This window comes from Salvelinus namaycush, unplaced genomic scaffold (assembly GCF_016432855.1).
Source record: "Salvelinus namaycush isolate Seneca unplaced genomic scaffold, SaNama_1.0 Scaffold295, whole genome shotgun sequence".
In the NCBI taxonomy this organism is placed as follows: Eukaryota; Metazoa; Chordata; class Actinopteri; order Salmoniformes; family Salmonidae; genus Salvelinus; species Salvelinus namaycush.
In genome coordinates, this window is record NW_024059841.1 from 70001 (window position 1) to 86154 (window position 16154).

Genomic DNA, 16154 nt, shown 5'->3' on the forward strand with positions numbered 1-16154 from the left:
GTTTTCATCAAGGATCTCTCTGTACTTTGCTCCGTTCATCTTTCCCTCGATCCTGACTAGTCTCCCCGTCCCTGCCGCTGAAAAACATCCCCACAGCGTGATGCTGCCACCGCCATGCTTCACCGTAGGGATGGTGCCAGGTTTCCTCCAGATGTGACGCTTGGCATTCAGACCAAAGAGTTCAATCTTGGTTTCATCAGACCAGAGAATCTTGTTTCTCATGGTTGGAGAGTCCTTTAGGTGACTTTTCCTGAGGAGTGGCTTCCGTCTGGCCACTCTACCATAAAGGCCTGATTGGTGAAGTGCTGTAGAGATGGTTGTTCTTCTGTAAGGTTTTCCCATCTCCACAGAGGAACTCTAGAACTCTGTCAGAGTGACCATTGGGTTCTTGGTCACCTCCCTGACCAAGGCACTTCTCCCCTTATTGCTCAGTTTGGCCCGGTGGCCAGCTCGAGGAAGAGTCTTGGTGGTTCCAAACTTCTTCCATTTAAGAATGATGGAAGCCACTGTGTTTTTGGGGACCTTAAATGCTGCAGAAATGTGTTGGTACCCTTCCCCAGATTTGGGACTTGACACAATCCTGTCTCGGAGCTCTATGGACTATTCCTTTGACCTCATGGCTTGGGTTTTGCTCTGACATGCACTGTCTGCTGTGGGACCTTATTTAGACAGGTGTGTGCCTTTCCAAATTATGTCCAATCAATTGAATTTACCACAGGTGGACTCCAATCAACTTGTAGGAACATCTCAAGGATGATCAATGGAAACAGGATACACCTGAGCTCAATTTCCAGTCTCAGAGCAAAGGGTCTGAATACTTATGTGAATAAAGTATTTCCGTTTTATATTTGTAATAAAAACCTGATTTTGCTTTGTCGTTATGGGGTATTGTGTGTAGATTGATGAGGATGATTATTATTTATAAATTCTTCGAATAATGCTGTAACCTAACAAAATGTTGAAAAAGTTAAGGGGTCTGAGAACTTTCCAAATGTACTGCACCTATGGTTTGCATAACGGAACATCGCTCTCCTCTGACGTGCTGAACTATGTGCATTTTAACACGACGGGGAAGCCAGGGAGAGATCGAAGGAGGAGCAATGGGAGGAGAAAGTGCCAGGATCCTTTTCTATACTTCCCCTTCCCTTCATCCGTCAGGCCTTATCTGAGCTGGGGGAGGCGCTAGAGACTCTCTTGTCTGTTTCCTCTCACTCTCTCCCTCCCCCTACCTCTTTTTCTCAGTACCTCTGTTATTATGCCCTCTGGTCATATTTTCTGTCACACACAATGAGCACATAGAACTGCTCTCCTCTCTGTCGGATGTTCAGTCTCTAGACCGACCCTGCCCAAATGAATGTTTACAATTACACACTCTTGCTCTCTCTCCCTCTCGCTTTTTGGCTCTCTTTCCTGCTCTCTCTCTCTCGCTCTAAAACCAGGAAGCTGTGCAGGGTAGAGTTCCGTCACACTCGGTCTCTCTTTTTTCTTTCTGTCTGTCTCTCGCCTCGCGTTCTAGTCTCGTCTCTTGACCAGGCAGCCTTTTCCCTCTCGAGTTCCCCTGTAGTTTCCTTTTTCTCTCTCTTCCCTTTTGAAGAGGGAAGTTGGCGGTGGATTTCAGCAGGGAGAGATAAAGCAGTGCTCTAGGGGGGAGACTTTCAGAGAGAGCGGTAGGAAGGGAGGCAGCAAGAGGAGGAGGGTGATGGCGAGCGAAGCGGCGATGGGGGAAAGCCCGGGGGAGCGGTCGGAAGACAGCAGTTACCCTGACACAGCGGTAGGGTTCAAAGGGCGTGTATTTACTGTGCTGTACTGTCAGTGTGTGTTGCTGCAGTCGGTGGTTGTGCCTTCTTCCCCGTGTGTGTGTGTGTGTGTGTGTGTGTGTGTGTGTGTGTGTGTGTGTGTGTGTGTGTGTGTGTGTGTGTGTGTGTGTGTGTGTGTGTGTGTGTGTGTGTGTGTGTGTGTGTGTGTGTGTCCAATATGTGTGTTTCATTTTGTGTCTTGGTACATTCAATTCACAAGTGGCTGTATTTTTGAGTTTCTGGGTCTCTCTTGTTTGTGTCAGTTTGCCTTATAGGCAGCTGTTTACTTCCTTTATTGTCTGCTTGCTATTCTTCCCCTCCACGTCCACTTCTCATAATGTTTTTAAATTGCTTTCTGTTTTCTGTCTCTAGCTGAATGACTAGGATATTTCTCCTCTTGTCTGGGTCTCCCTCCTCTCCTCTTTGTCCTCCTGGTTTCATTTGCTTTGTCCTCAGTCCATCTCGTTCTGTCCTCGTCTCTCTCTCCATGTCACACGGGCCCAGCTGTGCGGCATCTGCCTTTCTCTTCCCTCTCTTCCGGTCCCCCTCGTGCTGTTTCTCTTTGTTTGTGTTGGCTTTCCACTTCCCCTCTCTCTTTCACTCCCCATGCTCCCTCTCTCTTTCACTCCCCATGCTCCCTCTCTCTTTCACTCCCCATGCTCCCTCTCTTGCTCGTCCTGGCTCCCTCTCTTTCTCTTGCATTCTGTGTTCCCTCGGTCTCCCCTGCTTATCCTAGAGTCTTTCATCTCCCTACTCTCGCTCTCCCACTGTTTCTACTAGTCCGGCTGCATTTCTCTCTATTTCTCTCTCTCCCTTCATCTCTCTCTCTCTCTCTCTCTATTTCTCTCTCTCCCTTCATCTCTCTCTCTCTCTCTCTCTCTCTCTCATTACTGCAGGGCTGGAGCCACTGAGAGACATATGGGCAGTAAAGCTGCAGGTGTGCGCTCTCGTTCTCTTTTTCGCTCTCGCAACCTGCCTCTGTCTCCCCCTCTCTCTCTCCAAGCCCTGGGGATGACATGCTCTTTCTACTTGTTTTCCCTGTCTCTCAACATCTCCCCCGTCTGCCTTCTCATCCACTTTATATGTGGTAACTGGTTATTCCCTGCTGTTGCAAGTAGGCGAACAGAGAGATGTGACCATGTTGCACTTGATGAGAGGGAACGTTGATTAGGCCTACTAAGTTAGTACAGAAAACCTATTTCAAAAAGCAGCCATTGTACCTGCATACGCGCACACATTTTTGTGTATGTGTGTGTGTGTGTGTTCACCAGCCACGGCCCCATACATAGTGTGTGTGGGAGATGGTGTGTGTGTGTTTATACACTGTGTAGACTGCCAAGAAGTGGGAGCACAGAGAGAGAAACTGTCTGTTTACCTCATGAGGGGCCTTCTGCTCTAACTGTGTACTGACTGTACTGTCTTCCTCATCAAGACACAGAACACACTCGCTCTGGATGTAACACACACACACAGTCGCACACACACTCCTGTCAGAGAGACTCTGTGTACCATAAAGACAGGTGTAATAAGTATCTGCTCTTTATTTGGGACCGGCAACCAGGACACACAGACTCTGTCAGTGCCGCTGCTTTGGCGCCTTGATCAAGTTTGTGTGTGTCTGGTGACCCTAGAAGACTTTCCAAGATGGACGACCTGTGAGCTCTTTTACGTCACAATGGAATGGAGTCGCAGGGGAGTGTCAATGGTTCACGGCGGTGTATCTGGGTTCTCTGGTACACACACACACACACACACACACACACACACACACACACACACACACACACACACACACACACACACACACACACACACACACACACACACACACACACACACACGGCGGGATGAAGTACGAGTCCAGTCAGTACACCGATCACACCCTCTACAATAACAATACCCTGGCAATGGGTCATGCGTGTCGACACACTCCGGAGACCTGCAGTGATGTGGAGAGTTTAAGTCAGGCCAAGGGAGGGGATTTTGGCGTGAGTGAGTCAGCTTTCTGTGTGTGTGTGTGTGTGTGTGTGTGTATGTGTGTGTGTATGTGTGTGTGTGTGTGTGTGTGTGTGTGTGTGTGTGTGTGTGTGTGTGTGTGTGTGTGTGTGTGTGTGTGTGTGTGTGTGTGTGTGTGTGTGTGTGCGTGCGCGACAGTATCTCGTGCCAGTAGTATGTGTGTTGACAGTATCTCTGTTCAAATCGTTATCTCGGAGCAGGAAACTCCGACGGACTGTTTTCCATCGTGAGCTCATGACATTCTACTGCAATCTGACCACGTTCTCTCCTTCTCTTCAGGTCCCTCTCTTCTCTCTTTCCTCCGCTGGTCTTATTGAATTAGCCTCTGTTAGCGAATAGCTCATGGCACCACTATCTATTGAATTAGCCAGCCATTATCTCTATGTGCTTATTGGTACTTACTGCGTTGGGGATTCCAACCAGATGGCTACGTATTACACATTGGTGCAGTTGTGTGAAAGTCCTAGAGGGTCTAGGAGCAGCTGGACAACTTGCCGTGTTGACGATGATTTAGGTCTAATTCATTTGACATTTCATTGGAGCTCTGTTGGTGCAGTAACTGGAGTAGGACGAAGTTGCCCGTAGACACTGATCTAAGGTCAGTTTTGTGTTTTCCCCGCTAATGGTCAAGGCCAGGATTTGGACCTAGCTGATCCTAGATCTGTGGCGAAGGGCAACTTTTACCCACAGTAACCTCACACACTGACACTTCCTCTATCAGGGTTACTATCTTTTGTGTTCATCTTCAACCCCCACACTCTCTATCAAATCAAACTTTATTTGTCGCATGCACCGAATAGAAGTGTAGACCTTACCGTGAAATGCTTACTTACAAGCCCTTAACAGTGCAAGTTAAGAAAATATTTACCAAATAATCAAACTTGGCCATCCTGAGCGAAGGGCCAGCTCAGCTAACCTGGGTACCGGACTCTTCCTACATTCAACACTAGTTATATCATTGCCTTGCCAGTTGCCACACTGATGTGGCTAGACGACAACAAGCTTGCTAAAGCAGAAACAGACTGGCAGCACAACTACAGTTCAGACATCCTGTGTACCAGACTCTTTCTGCGTTCAACAACATTGCCTTGCCAGCACACAAGACGACACCAAGCTCCTGAAGCAGAAACAGATGGGTTTAGTTCAGGCGTCCTCTAGGCCTATGATGTGGTAGAAGTAGAACACAACAAAGCAGCACAGTCAGGCTGAAACCCCAGTCAACTCAACACCCACTGCTTTCTACACTACAGTACAGTGTATCGCTAACCAGGCTAACAGTACAGTGTATCGCTAACCAGGCTAACAGTACAGTGCAGGGAGTGCACCAGCCAGTCTGCAGAGCGAGAGGTTTTCTCGCCTCGCTCTCCTCCTCCATGCTTTACAGACACAGCAGCAAATCTTTAATTCAGGTCGCGGCGGGCCTAAAGACCTTGCAAGCCTCCCACCCACTCAGTCTGGGCCTGGAGCACCTCCCCAGGCTCCTGGAGCTGCGCTAACTGCTATCATTAGCCTCTCTTATCATATCAGATGGATGTTGGGACTAGCTAGCCGTTAGCCCCAGGGTTCTAGAGTGAGTTCCCTAGGAACCACAGGCAGGGAGTGCTAAAGGCTAACTTTATGTTAGCCGCTCCTATCATATCAGATGGATGTTGGCGCTAGCTAGACGTTAGCCTCTTCCTGTAATATCAGTTGGATGAGGCGCTAGCTAATCATTGGTCTCTTCCTGTCATATGATCTGGATGAGGCGCTTGCTAACCGTTAACCTCCCTTTCTCCTGCTTTCCTGTAATGTGAGCTGACGGCCTGGGCAAGGATGCTCTCTACTCTGCTCTGTTTTTCCTCCCTCTTGTTAAAGTGTAGCGGTTAGCTTTTAGTGGCCACGGCACTCAGTCCTGTGCACATTATGAGCTCAGAGGAAGTCAAAGGTCAAAATGGCTCATCCTCCCATACTTATTTGACTGGCCCCGTTCCAGTAGTTTTGAAGTGTGTCCTTACGTCCTTCCTTGAGGTAATCACTAATCACGGATGTAACACTGTTTTGATTGGTGAAAGCAAAGGGTTCACAGCTTTCCCCACTCTCAGCCATGTCTATTAGTAGCTAGGAATATTCAAAAAATCTGCATAAAGAAAATATTTTCCCACCAGTTGTGTTTCCAGCAAACTGACCTGTTGCAGATACTAATCAGTGCGTGATGAAGTAGTGCACACACAATTTACTTTTTCGCTTAAGTTTTCATGTACCGAATAAAAATCGAATGATCAAATTGTATTTGTCACATGCGCCGAATACAACAGGTATAGATAGACCTTACAGTGAAATGCTTACTTACAAGCCCTTAACCAACAAAGCAGTTTTAAGAAAAATACCGAAAAACTTCCTGTTTCCATCACAGCTGTCGGGGTTTATTTAAAAAGAATTATACGCTATGATTTTACTCACATAAAAGCAGTGGATGGAAACGTGGTTAGTCATTTACTTCAAAGACAGGACGGAAGGATGCATTTTAGTATGTTTGGAACGCGACCCACCTCTCTTTCTCTCCCTGATAGCAGAGCGACACAGGCAGGAAACAGGAAGGGCCTGAGCTGGTGTGGGACGGATATCCTGTCCCCCCCTAACGTCACTCCTCTACAACCCTGACTATCTTTTCCTTTCTGTTTCTCTACTCCAACTCAATGTGCTTTGGTGTGGTTTTAGCCAGCGGTGTTGTCAGAGGTTTTCTGTCGCTGTGGTCTGGCGGTTGTAATTTGAAGGTGAAAGGGGACTATGTGTTGGCATGGCGATGGGCTGTTTGAGGACGACGACAGCCAGGAGGTGATGTGTTGTTTTTGTATTGTTTACGGTTTTGGGGGGGACAGGGCTGTGATTTCCTATAGCAGTGATTCATTCAGTCTCCCGCTGGTTCCCTGATTGTTTGGCTGGTTTGCTGGCTGGCTTTTTCCCTGAGGGAATTGCAGCTAGTGGTAACCACTGTGTCTCTGACTGTACAGTCAAGCGCCGATTTAGAGCTCAGAACATTGGCAATTTCAGGGGGGACTGTGGACTGGAGAGATGTGAAGTCTTGAACGTTGTAGCTAGCTATCATCCTCCTGAAATATGTATTTAGCCTGCATTTGAGTTTTCTACAAACACATGCTAATATTTGTTCTATCCTATCTTTCCCACTTCCTTCCTCTCCCTCTTTCTGTCTTCTGTTGTCCCCTTTCCTCTCTCTCCCTTCCCCCTTTTCACCCCTCATCCTTCCCCTCCCTCTTCCCCCCATCCAGAGTGACCCAGGTGGGCTGTCCGTCTTAGAGCAGCTGGGTCTGGACCAGAGCTCGGACTTCTCAGACACCACGGTGCAGCAGCGTCTTGATGAGCAGAGGGAGAAGATCCGCAGGGAGATCAGGAAGGAGCTGAAGATCAAGGAGGGGGCTGACAACCTCCGCAGGGCCACCACCGATAAGAGGAATGCCTCCCAGGTAGGCTAGGTTTCCTCCCCTTACACTCTTAGTAAAAGTCCCCCCTTTTACAATGTATTATAATAGTTTGGGTTTGTTTTATTGTGTTTATTGGGTCTTATCAAATAAAGCGTAGGGTGTTACATATAAGTTAACATAGTGACACAGCACAACACGAGGCATTACACGTTCACTGTCAAGCATTGATGTAAAGTGCTACGAGCATTGGAAACTTGCTATGTAAATGTCATCTGTTGTTGTGTGTTATTCATTAGGTGGATTCCCAGCTACGCAGCTCCAACCGTAAGCTGGAAGACCTGCATGCTCACTTACAGGAGCTGGACGCTCACATCATGGTCAAAGGAGGAGACGACAATAAGGGTATGTTTTTAGACGATTCCATTTATGCTTTGCGTTTTATGTGTCGCCCTTGCGTAGTCATAGCCGTGCAAGTATGAAAAGGGAGATGTTTGGTTGTCAGGATAGATTAAACCTCAAGGTATTGCGTTGGTATTGCGATGACAACATGTATCTGACCTTTGACCCCACCAGATGACCCACCCCAGTCCCCGGGGGCGGAGAGCCGCTCGTCAGCAAGCCAGGACCGCATTGCCGCCCTGGAGAGACAGCTCAACATCGAGCTCAAGGTCAAACAGGGAGCCGAGAACATGATTCCAATCTACGCCAACGGATCCACCAAGGTACTGTCCTCTCTAACCAACCATCTGCTGACTCATTCCCTCTGTACTTACCGCACCTCTTTCCTCCCTTCCCCATCTGCTGATTGTCCTTGTCTCCTGTCACCTCAGGTCTTTTTTCTATGTCCTCCCCGCTTAAATGCATGCTTCTCCTTAATCTACAGCGATCTGAAAACACAGAAACCGGGAAAAGCAACATGGTGGATTCATACCAGGATTTAGCTTTAGCCTGCATATGTATATCACATCAGTGCAGATGCAGAAAAGAAAGCAATTTAGACTTGAGATGATTCATCACATATTCTACTTCCTGACATGTGACCCGGGTCTTTTTGTGTCTTTCTCCTCCTCCTCCAATCAGGACAAGAAGATGCTGCAGACGGCCCAGCAGATGCTGCAGGACAGCAAGACCAAGATCGACATCATCCGCATGCAGATCCGCAAGAACGTGCAGGCCACTGAGCACACCGAGGACACACAGGGTAGGACAGTGTATACTTACTTACCTGTCTGTGTGTCCGTCTGTCTGGGCGGCACTCTCTCTGTGTGTCCATCTGTCTGGGCGGCCCTTTCGCTGTTTGTCTGTGTCTCTGTCCATTTATTTGTCTGATTTGCAGGTCAATACTTTGCCACCGTCCAACTGTCTGCCTGCAAAATGTAACTGTCTATTTTGGACTGCGGAGATATAATGTGTCTCGGAGGTACAGGTTTTGTCTGTGAGGCTGGAAGGTTGCCAGCACATTTCACTTTACCTCAATCCGTCAAATGGCAGTTCAGTCAAAAGGCCATCAATACTGCCCAGCTCTGACCTCTCCCCATGTACAGTATATTCATCTACCTCCCCCTGAGTAGCCAACTAGCCGCGAATCCGTCCAGACTGAGACGAGGCAAACAGTAAGCAGATCAATACTCCACAGCCTCAGGGACTGTCTGGATGGTTCTCTCCTGGACTGAGGAGGGCAGCGAGACTCATTGACATCCCGCGTGTGTGTCTGTCTCTCGCTCTCTCAAAGCTGTGGGCTCAGTAGAAACTCGAGAGAACACGCATACAAATGCTTTTGCGCACAAACACTGACTCGCAAAGTACACACACACACACATGTACACTAGCACTCATCGTGCGTTATGAGTTAGCAGGCGATCGATGAATCTCAGTGGCAGCAGGGCACGTGAATGGCCCTTTATGGGCCCTCCATCCTCAGGAAACAGCTAATGGGGTCATCTGGAGAAGAGAGGAATTGATGGAGGTCAAGAGAGGTAGATGGAGGGAAAGGAGTAAGGAGGAGAGAGGAACTGAAAGCTATTTGGAGGGATTTTAAGGATCATGTATTCCTATGGGCGGGCGTTTTCTGGTGTACTCATCTGTAACCAACGGAACTCTGGCTAGTGAGGATAGTGTATTCACTATGGAATATGTCTTCCAGGTTTTTTCCTCATCGCTGGTCAGAAGCACTTCGTTAGCTGTCAAATGTAGACATATGTGACGAGGGATCGTTGTTAAAATGTAGCAGGGTGAATGTGGTGTTGACGATGGGATTTTCACCCTAAGTGGCTTTAGTGGTTACTTAGCCAACGACTTCCACTTCCACACACACACTTGCAGAAACAGACCCCCCATCACACACTCACCTAAAGGTAAACACATACTCACATGAAGGTAAATACACACTCCCTCTGTATATACACAAATGTGCACGCGTTCGCACACAAACACACACACACACACACACACACACACACACACCCTTTACGGTCAGTCAGAAGGGTCTCTGGCACCCAGCCGAGGACCGTATTAGGAGATAAAGGAATTCAACCACATACCCACCCACCCACCTTTCTCTTCTGTGTCTGTCTCTCACTCTCTCTCTCTCTCTCTCTCTCTCTCTCTCTCTCTCTCTCTCTCTCTCTCTCTCTCTCTCTCTCTCTCTCTCTCTCTCTCTCTCTCTCTCTCTCTCTCTCTCTCTCTCTCTCTCTCTCTCTCTCTCTCTCTCTCTCTCTCATTCAACCACATACCCACTTCTCTCTTGTCTGCCCCTCTCTACCTGACTCTCTCTCTTCCTTCCCCCTCTCTCTCACCCCATCCACCTCTGTCACTCTCTCCTTCACTCTCTACCTCTGTCCTTCCACCCTCTCGCTCTCTCGGTTTCTCTCTCTTCCTTCCCCCTCTCTCTCTCCCCACCCACCTCTCACGCTCTCATTCGCTCTCTATGTCCGTCGCCCCCTTCTCTCTCTTTCTGTCTGCCTCTTTCTCTCTGTTTCTCTCTCCCTCTCTCCTCCCTCTCACATAAGCACAGTGTGCACTCTAAACCAATACAGGACATCCAAAAAGGTTTTGTCCTCGGCATTATTCCAGCACATACTGATGAAATGTCTCAACCCCTCTGCTATTCCGCAGTCTGAATAAAAGGATGTGTCATCTTGAGTTTGTGTCCCAGTACTCCTGGAGAGGAGCCCTATTTTCTCTGTCTCTTTTAACACGTCACCAGTGACGGGTGAAAGCAGAGTGGTAGAAGGACCGCTCCAGTCTAGTCCGTTCACCTGTCAAGTCAGGTCAGATTCGGGGTTGTGACAGAAAGCATAAAGTAGAGTACCTAAACGACACTGACCATCTTTCTCTCAGGGATAGAGTTTTCCTGATAAATAAAACATTCCCGATCATTTTTTATTATTATTTTCTTTACCTCAGAGTATATCAGAAACTCCTAGACTATTATTGAAGTTAACCTATGTCAATCACATGCATTAAACGCATACATCTAGGTCTACTCATCCCTTCTCCCCCCCCCCCCCCCCCCCAGGTAACCAGGACATGTGTGGTGTGGAGCTGCGTATTGAGGAGCTGAGGCACCACTACAGGGTAGAACACGCTGTGGCAGAGGGAGCTAAGAATGTCCTCCGACTACTGGGGGCCAGCAAGGTCCAGGATAAGAAGGCCCTGTCAGAGGTACACACCACATGCATGTGTAGATGCACACACAGAACATGAACACACACCACAGAACTCATTGCGTTCAAACTCACTCTACATGGATGCATATGAATCCATACATACAGTACATAATTACTGTCTGAACACACACTTACAACCCCGTTCTCCAGGGTTGTGTTCATTGGGTACAAACAGGTGAAAGTGTGTCCGTACAGAATCCGAAAATACACCTTTTGAAGTTCATTGAAACTTTTTCATGCCTACCGAGCTCGACCCTGGTTTGGTCTTTAGGGACTCACCCCTATCCTTCCAAATCCCTGAATCTCTCTACCTCCAGGCCCAGTGTCATTTGTAAACCCACACTTCTATACAGCACACACACTCCTGGTCTATTTTCGAGCATCTCACCCCACTTCCGCCCCCTCTCATCTCCTCCAGGCCCAGTGTCGTCTGAGTGAGGCGTCCCAGCGGTTGGACCTCCTGAGGGACTCTCTGGATCAGCGTCTAGCCGACCTGCCGGAGGACCACCCCAAGGCCTGCCTCATCAAGGAGGAACTAGTCCTGGCCTCCTCCCCGGCCTTCAGCTCCCGCCACAGTGCCCCCTACCTTCACAACCAGTACAGCACCCTCAGCAAGCCCTCCCCGCTCACTGGTGAGAGACACTGGTCTAAATGTGTCAATAGGATTGACTGCACACAACACTCAATAGTATCCGTCACATTCAACCATCTACGAATATAATATTCCATTTTGCAGACGCTTTTATCCAAAGTGACTTACAGTCATGCGTGCATACATTTGACATACTGTATTCACACTCGTTCTGTTTCGCTGGCATCATGCCCTGGCTTACGGATTCTTCTTGATGGTGGACCATTGACAGTGGTTTCATAGCGGTTAGCTTCACCATGCCATTTCAAAATAAACATGGATAGGAGCATCTTTACATCACGCGATGAAGCGTTTGCTTAGGTTAGATAGTGGTGTCTCGGAACATGCTTACTCTCTTTCTCTGTCCTCGCCCCCGTGGCTTCAGGTACTCTCCAGGTGCAGCTGCTGGGCTGTGTGGGGGTGTTGGAGGTGGTCCCGGGGCGCAGTAAGGGCACGGCGGTCATGTTGCCCTGCTACAGCCCCGGGGAGGGACGCTCCTTCATGAACCGCAGCAGCAAGAGCAACCTGTACGCACGCAGCGGGAGCGTCAGCGGCAAGACTCCCAGCAAGACCGACGAACTCTCCTGTGAGTGGCTAGGGTGGAGTGTGTGTGTGTCAAATGAACCATACCGTTACCATGAATTGTGCTGTTAAATGGATATTTATGTAAAGGTGTGTTTGTGTAGTGTGTGTAATAAATGTGTGTGTGTGTGTGTGTGTTTGTAGCGGAGGTGAGTGCGGTGCTGAAGATGGATAACTCAGTGGTGGGTCAGACAGCCTGGAAGAGTGTCGGGGAGCAGGCCTGGGATCAGACCTTCACTGTGGAGCTGGAGAGGGTGAGCGGTCTCTCACACACACACACACACACACGTACACACACACAGACAATATTATGCATTCAAATATGCTTACACAAGTACAAATGTCCTCTCTCTCTCTCTCTCTCTCACACACACGCATGCATGTACTCACTCATACACTCACAAAAGAAACAAGTCTTCACACACACTCTCTCACACACACACACACAAAAGGACCAAACCTCTTCACACACTCTTGCTCCTACACTAGTCAGCTCTCTGAAGAGGTATCATGTGTCTGTGTGTATCTTAGTTTGAACCTGTTACGTGTGTGTTCCAGTCCAGGGAGATGGAGATAGCAGTGTACTGGAAGGACTACCGCTCGCTGTGCGCTCTCAAGTACCTGAAGCTGGAGGACTTCCTGGACAACCAGAAACACAAAGTTCAGCTGGAGCTGGAGCCTCAGGGTCTGCTTCTGGCTGAGGTAGGTTTCAACACGCACACACACACACACACACGCTGTAAACTTGACATCATTAAAGAAGTATCAAAACCGTGTTTGGTAATTGAGTTGATAGATCCATTATATAGAGTGCAGGTGTGACGTGTGTGATTTGTTCAGGTGATATTCTTCAACCCGGTGATTGAGAGAGCCCCACGCCTTCAGAGACAGAAGAAGGTCTTCTCCAAACAGCACGGTGAGAGAGGGCAGGGAGAAATCCAGAACCTACTGGTACAGTGGATATCTTACTACAGTATTTCCCACAGAGCTAGAATGAGATTGTATTTCTATGGCGTTTTTATTATGAAGGTAACGGAAGGGTTGACCTCACCTCACCATAGCACCCCCTTGTGGTCATAGCAGATTTAACCGCATGGTGTCTTTTGAAAATGGGTGCGTTTGCTGCTGTGTCCAGCTGGATTTATATTGTGTGTGTGTGTGTGTGTGTGTGTGTGTGTGTGTGTGTGTGTGTGTGTGTGTGTGTGTGTGTGTGTGTGTGTGTGTGTGAACTGTTCCGGTGTGTGTTTGCAGGCAAGGCTTTCCTGAGAGCTCGTCAGATGAACGTTGACATCGGGACCTGGGTCCGACTCTTGAGGAACGCAATCCCCACTGTCAACAACACAGGAACCTACAGCCCCAATGCACACAACCTCAACTCTGGGTATTACAGACACACACACACACACACACACACACACACACACACACACAAACGACTTGGTGTGTGGCCCGCCCACGCAAGCAACTTGTACCCAAGTATCTACTCCTCAAATTCATCCCTCTAGTTGTTGAATGAACTCCACGTAGCATGCTATGCACTCTGGACCCTGTAGCTAACCACCCTTTTGTGTCTGTATGTGTGTGTGTTTGCATATACATGTGTGTGTGTGTGTTTGCACGTGTTTTCAGGGAGATCTCAGTGGAGAAACTAAGTCTGGACAGTGACTCTCCAGTCAGGCATGATTACAGGAGAGACTCTGATAATAACACCCCGGTGAGAGAGGGACAGAAAGACGAGAAACCCAACAAGAGAATAGCAAAATACAACATGAGAGGAACCTCACACACTCACCCACTTCATTTACCTCTCTCTCTCACTCCTGGCTTTGCTTCTTCCCTCCATCTCTCTATCCTCTTCTTCCCTCCGTCTCTCTTTCCTCTTCTTCCCTCCATCTCTCTATCCTCTTCTTCTCCCTCTGCTCTCTTTTTCTCAGGAGCGGTTGCCAGTGATTGAGCCCTTCTCTCCCCCAGACCTCACCCCTGATCGCCCTGCCCAAACCCCCCCTCTGAGCAGGTGTGCACCCACACTCGTTTCCACGGACGCGGTCACTATGCGGACACACGAATGGTCATTTACATACACCTACACACATGAGGGTTTCACACACACAGCGATGTTATATTGGAGGCTACCAGTGACCATGTGCCTTCCAGGCACCTCCGTTAACGTATGAACTGTTGAATGCAGTACACACCTCTGGCCATGCTGGACCAGTCACTGTGTTTACTGTGAAGTTAGTATTTATTGTGGTAATGTGTGTCTCTCTCCACAGTAAACATAAGAAACCCCTGTGCCTCCAGGACTTCAGGCTGATCGCTGTGCTGGGCCGGGGACACTTTGGAAAGGTACGCGTTTCTAACCTCCCTCTGGCCTTAAAGTCCAAATAAACACTTTGATTTAGTCTGAAATGTGACCTGTGAACCTTGTCTGTTTTACCTGTCCTCTCTCTTAGGTGCTGCTGTCAGAGTATAAGAAGACCGGAAGTATATACGCCATCAAGGCCCTGAAGAAAGGAGATATTGTTGCGCGGGACGAGGTGGAGAGGTACGTGTTTCTGTGTGTGTGTGTGTGTGTGTGTGTGTGCGGACCTTTCATTTATACATTTACAAACCTGACTTGTTTTTACATGACTGCAACAATTTGTCATCACACAAGGCTTGAAGTTGAACTCTGAAAGCACAGATCTCATTTTCACCACCTCCGTTGTTGTTTTTCTCCTCTCCCTCCAGTCTGATGTGTGAGAAGCGTATCTTTGAGACGGTGAACGTCTCCCACCACCCCTTCCTGGTCAACCTGTTTGCGTGTTTCCAGACCCCGGAACACGTGTGCTTCGTCATGGAGTACACGGCTGGCGGTGACCTCATGATGCACATCCACGCTGATGTCTTCACTGAACCACGGGCTGTGTACGTAGTCCCCAAGTGTGTGTGTGTGTGTACATAGTCCCAGAGTGTGTGTGTACGTAGTCCCAATGTGTGTGTGTGTGTACGTAGTCCCAGAGTGTGTGTGTACGTAATCCCAGAATGTGTGTGTGTGTGTGTACGTAGTCCCAGAGTGTGTGTGTACGTATTCCCAGAGTGTGTGTGTGTGTGTGTGTGTGCGTAGTCCCAGGGTGTGTGTGTGTGTACGTACATAGTCCCAGAGAGTGTGTGTGTGTACGTAGTCCCAGAGAGTGTGAGTGTGTACGTAGTCCCAGAGAGAGTGTGTGTGTGTGTGTGTGTGTGTGTGTGTGTGTGTGTGTGTGTGTGTGTGTGTGTGTGTGTGTACTCCACTTAGTTTTTTGAATAGGTGTCTTACATGTTTCTGTCTCTGTTGACAGGTTCTATTCAGCCTGTGTGGTTCTGGGGCTGCAGTTTCTCCATGACCACAAGATTGTGTACCGGTGAGTCAACGACACACATCTACTCTCTTAGCGCTCTATCCAAGTCCCTGACCGGTCTGTAACATTTCTTATGTCCTCCCTCCTCCAGAGACCTTAAACTAGACAACTTACTGCTGGATACAGACGGATATGTAAAGATTGCCGACTTTGGACTCTGTAAAGAAGGTGAGTGGTCAGAAGTTTGTCGAATCTTTACACTTCTATGACGCGTACGTCTGGACACCTAGTGTGTGTGTGAACACTCACGCGAGTGCGAGTTTTGTGTGTGTCTGCCTGCGTGCGTCTCGTCCTGCCTGCACGCGTAACACTGTGGATTAACATCTCCCCCTCTATAGGGATGGGCTATGGGGACAGGACCAGTACGTTCTGCGGTACTCCAGAGTTCCTGGCCCCTGAGGTCCTGACCGACACCTCTTACACCAGAGCAGTGGACTGGTGGGGCCTGGGGGTCCTCATCTATGAGATGCTGGTGGGAGAGGTGAGACGTCATTGAAGAGTTGGACAAAATATAGATACGGAAGGACAGAAAATACCTGTCCACTCTTTATTTGAGTAGACATATTCAATATACGTCACTTGGTAGCAGTATACCGTGAACAGAAATGTGTCGCATCACGGCACATCTCCTTGGGTTTGGTTTGTGTCAATATTGTGAGGTC

At 48.6% G+C, this 16154-nt stretch overlaps 1 protein-coding gene across 2 annotated transcripts in view; it reads left to right on the forward strand.

Moving 5' to 3' along the window:
* LOC120039716 (serine/threonine-protein kinase N1-like) overlaps window positions 1-16154 on the forward strand; it is a 51194-nt gene that overhangs the window by 32353 nt on the left and 2687 nt on the right. Inside the window, exons 1-20 of one of the 2 annotated variants that reach the window (XM_038985123.1) lie at window positions 1504-1771; window positions 7079-7273; window positions 7528-7633; window positions 7805-7953; window positions 8312-8432; window positions 10749-10894; window positions 11318-11531; window positions 11916-12116; window positions 12257-12366; window positions 12671-12814; window positions 12953-13028; window positions 13364-13493; window positions 13742-13826; window positions 14047-14126; window positions 14386-14458; window positions 14566-14657; window positions 14843-15019; window positions 15433-15495; window positions 15584-15660; window positions 15831-15973. In XM_038985123.1, the coding sequence (XP_038841051.1) occupies window positions 1700-1771; window positions 7079-7273; window positions 7528-7633; window positions 7805-7953; window positions 8312-8432; window positions 10749-10894; window positions 11318-11531; window positions 11916-12116; window positions 12257-12366; window positions 12671-12814; window positions 12953-13028; window positions 13364-13493; window positions 13742-13826; window positions 14047-14126; window positions 14386-14458; window positions 14566-14657; window positions 14843-15019; window positions 15433-15495; window positions 15584-15660; window positions 15831-15973 (2454 nt within the window). In that variant the 5' untranslated portion in view covers window positions 1504-1699. Of the gene's footprint in view, window positions 1-1503; window positions 1772-7078; window positions 7274-7527; window positions 7634-7804; window positions 7954-8311; window positions 8433-10748; window positions 10895-11317; window positions 11532-11915; window positions 12117-12256; window positions 12367-12670; window positions 12815-12952; window positions 13029-13363; window positions 13494-13741; window positions 13827-14046; window positions 14127-14385; window positions 14459-14565; window positions 14658-14842; window positions 15020-15432; window positions 15496-15583; window positions 15661-15830; window positions 15974-16154 lie in introns of those variants that run through there. The other variant, XM_038985124.1, reaches the window with a different exon arrangement.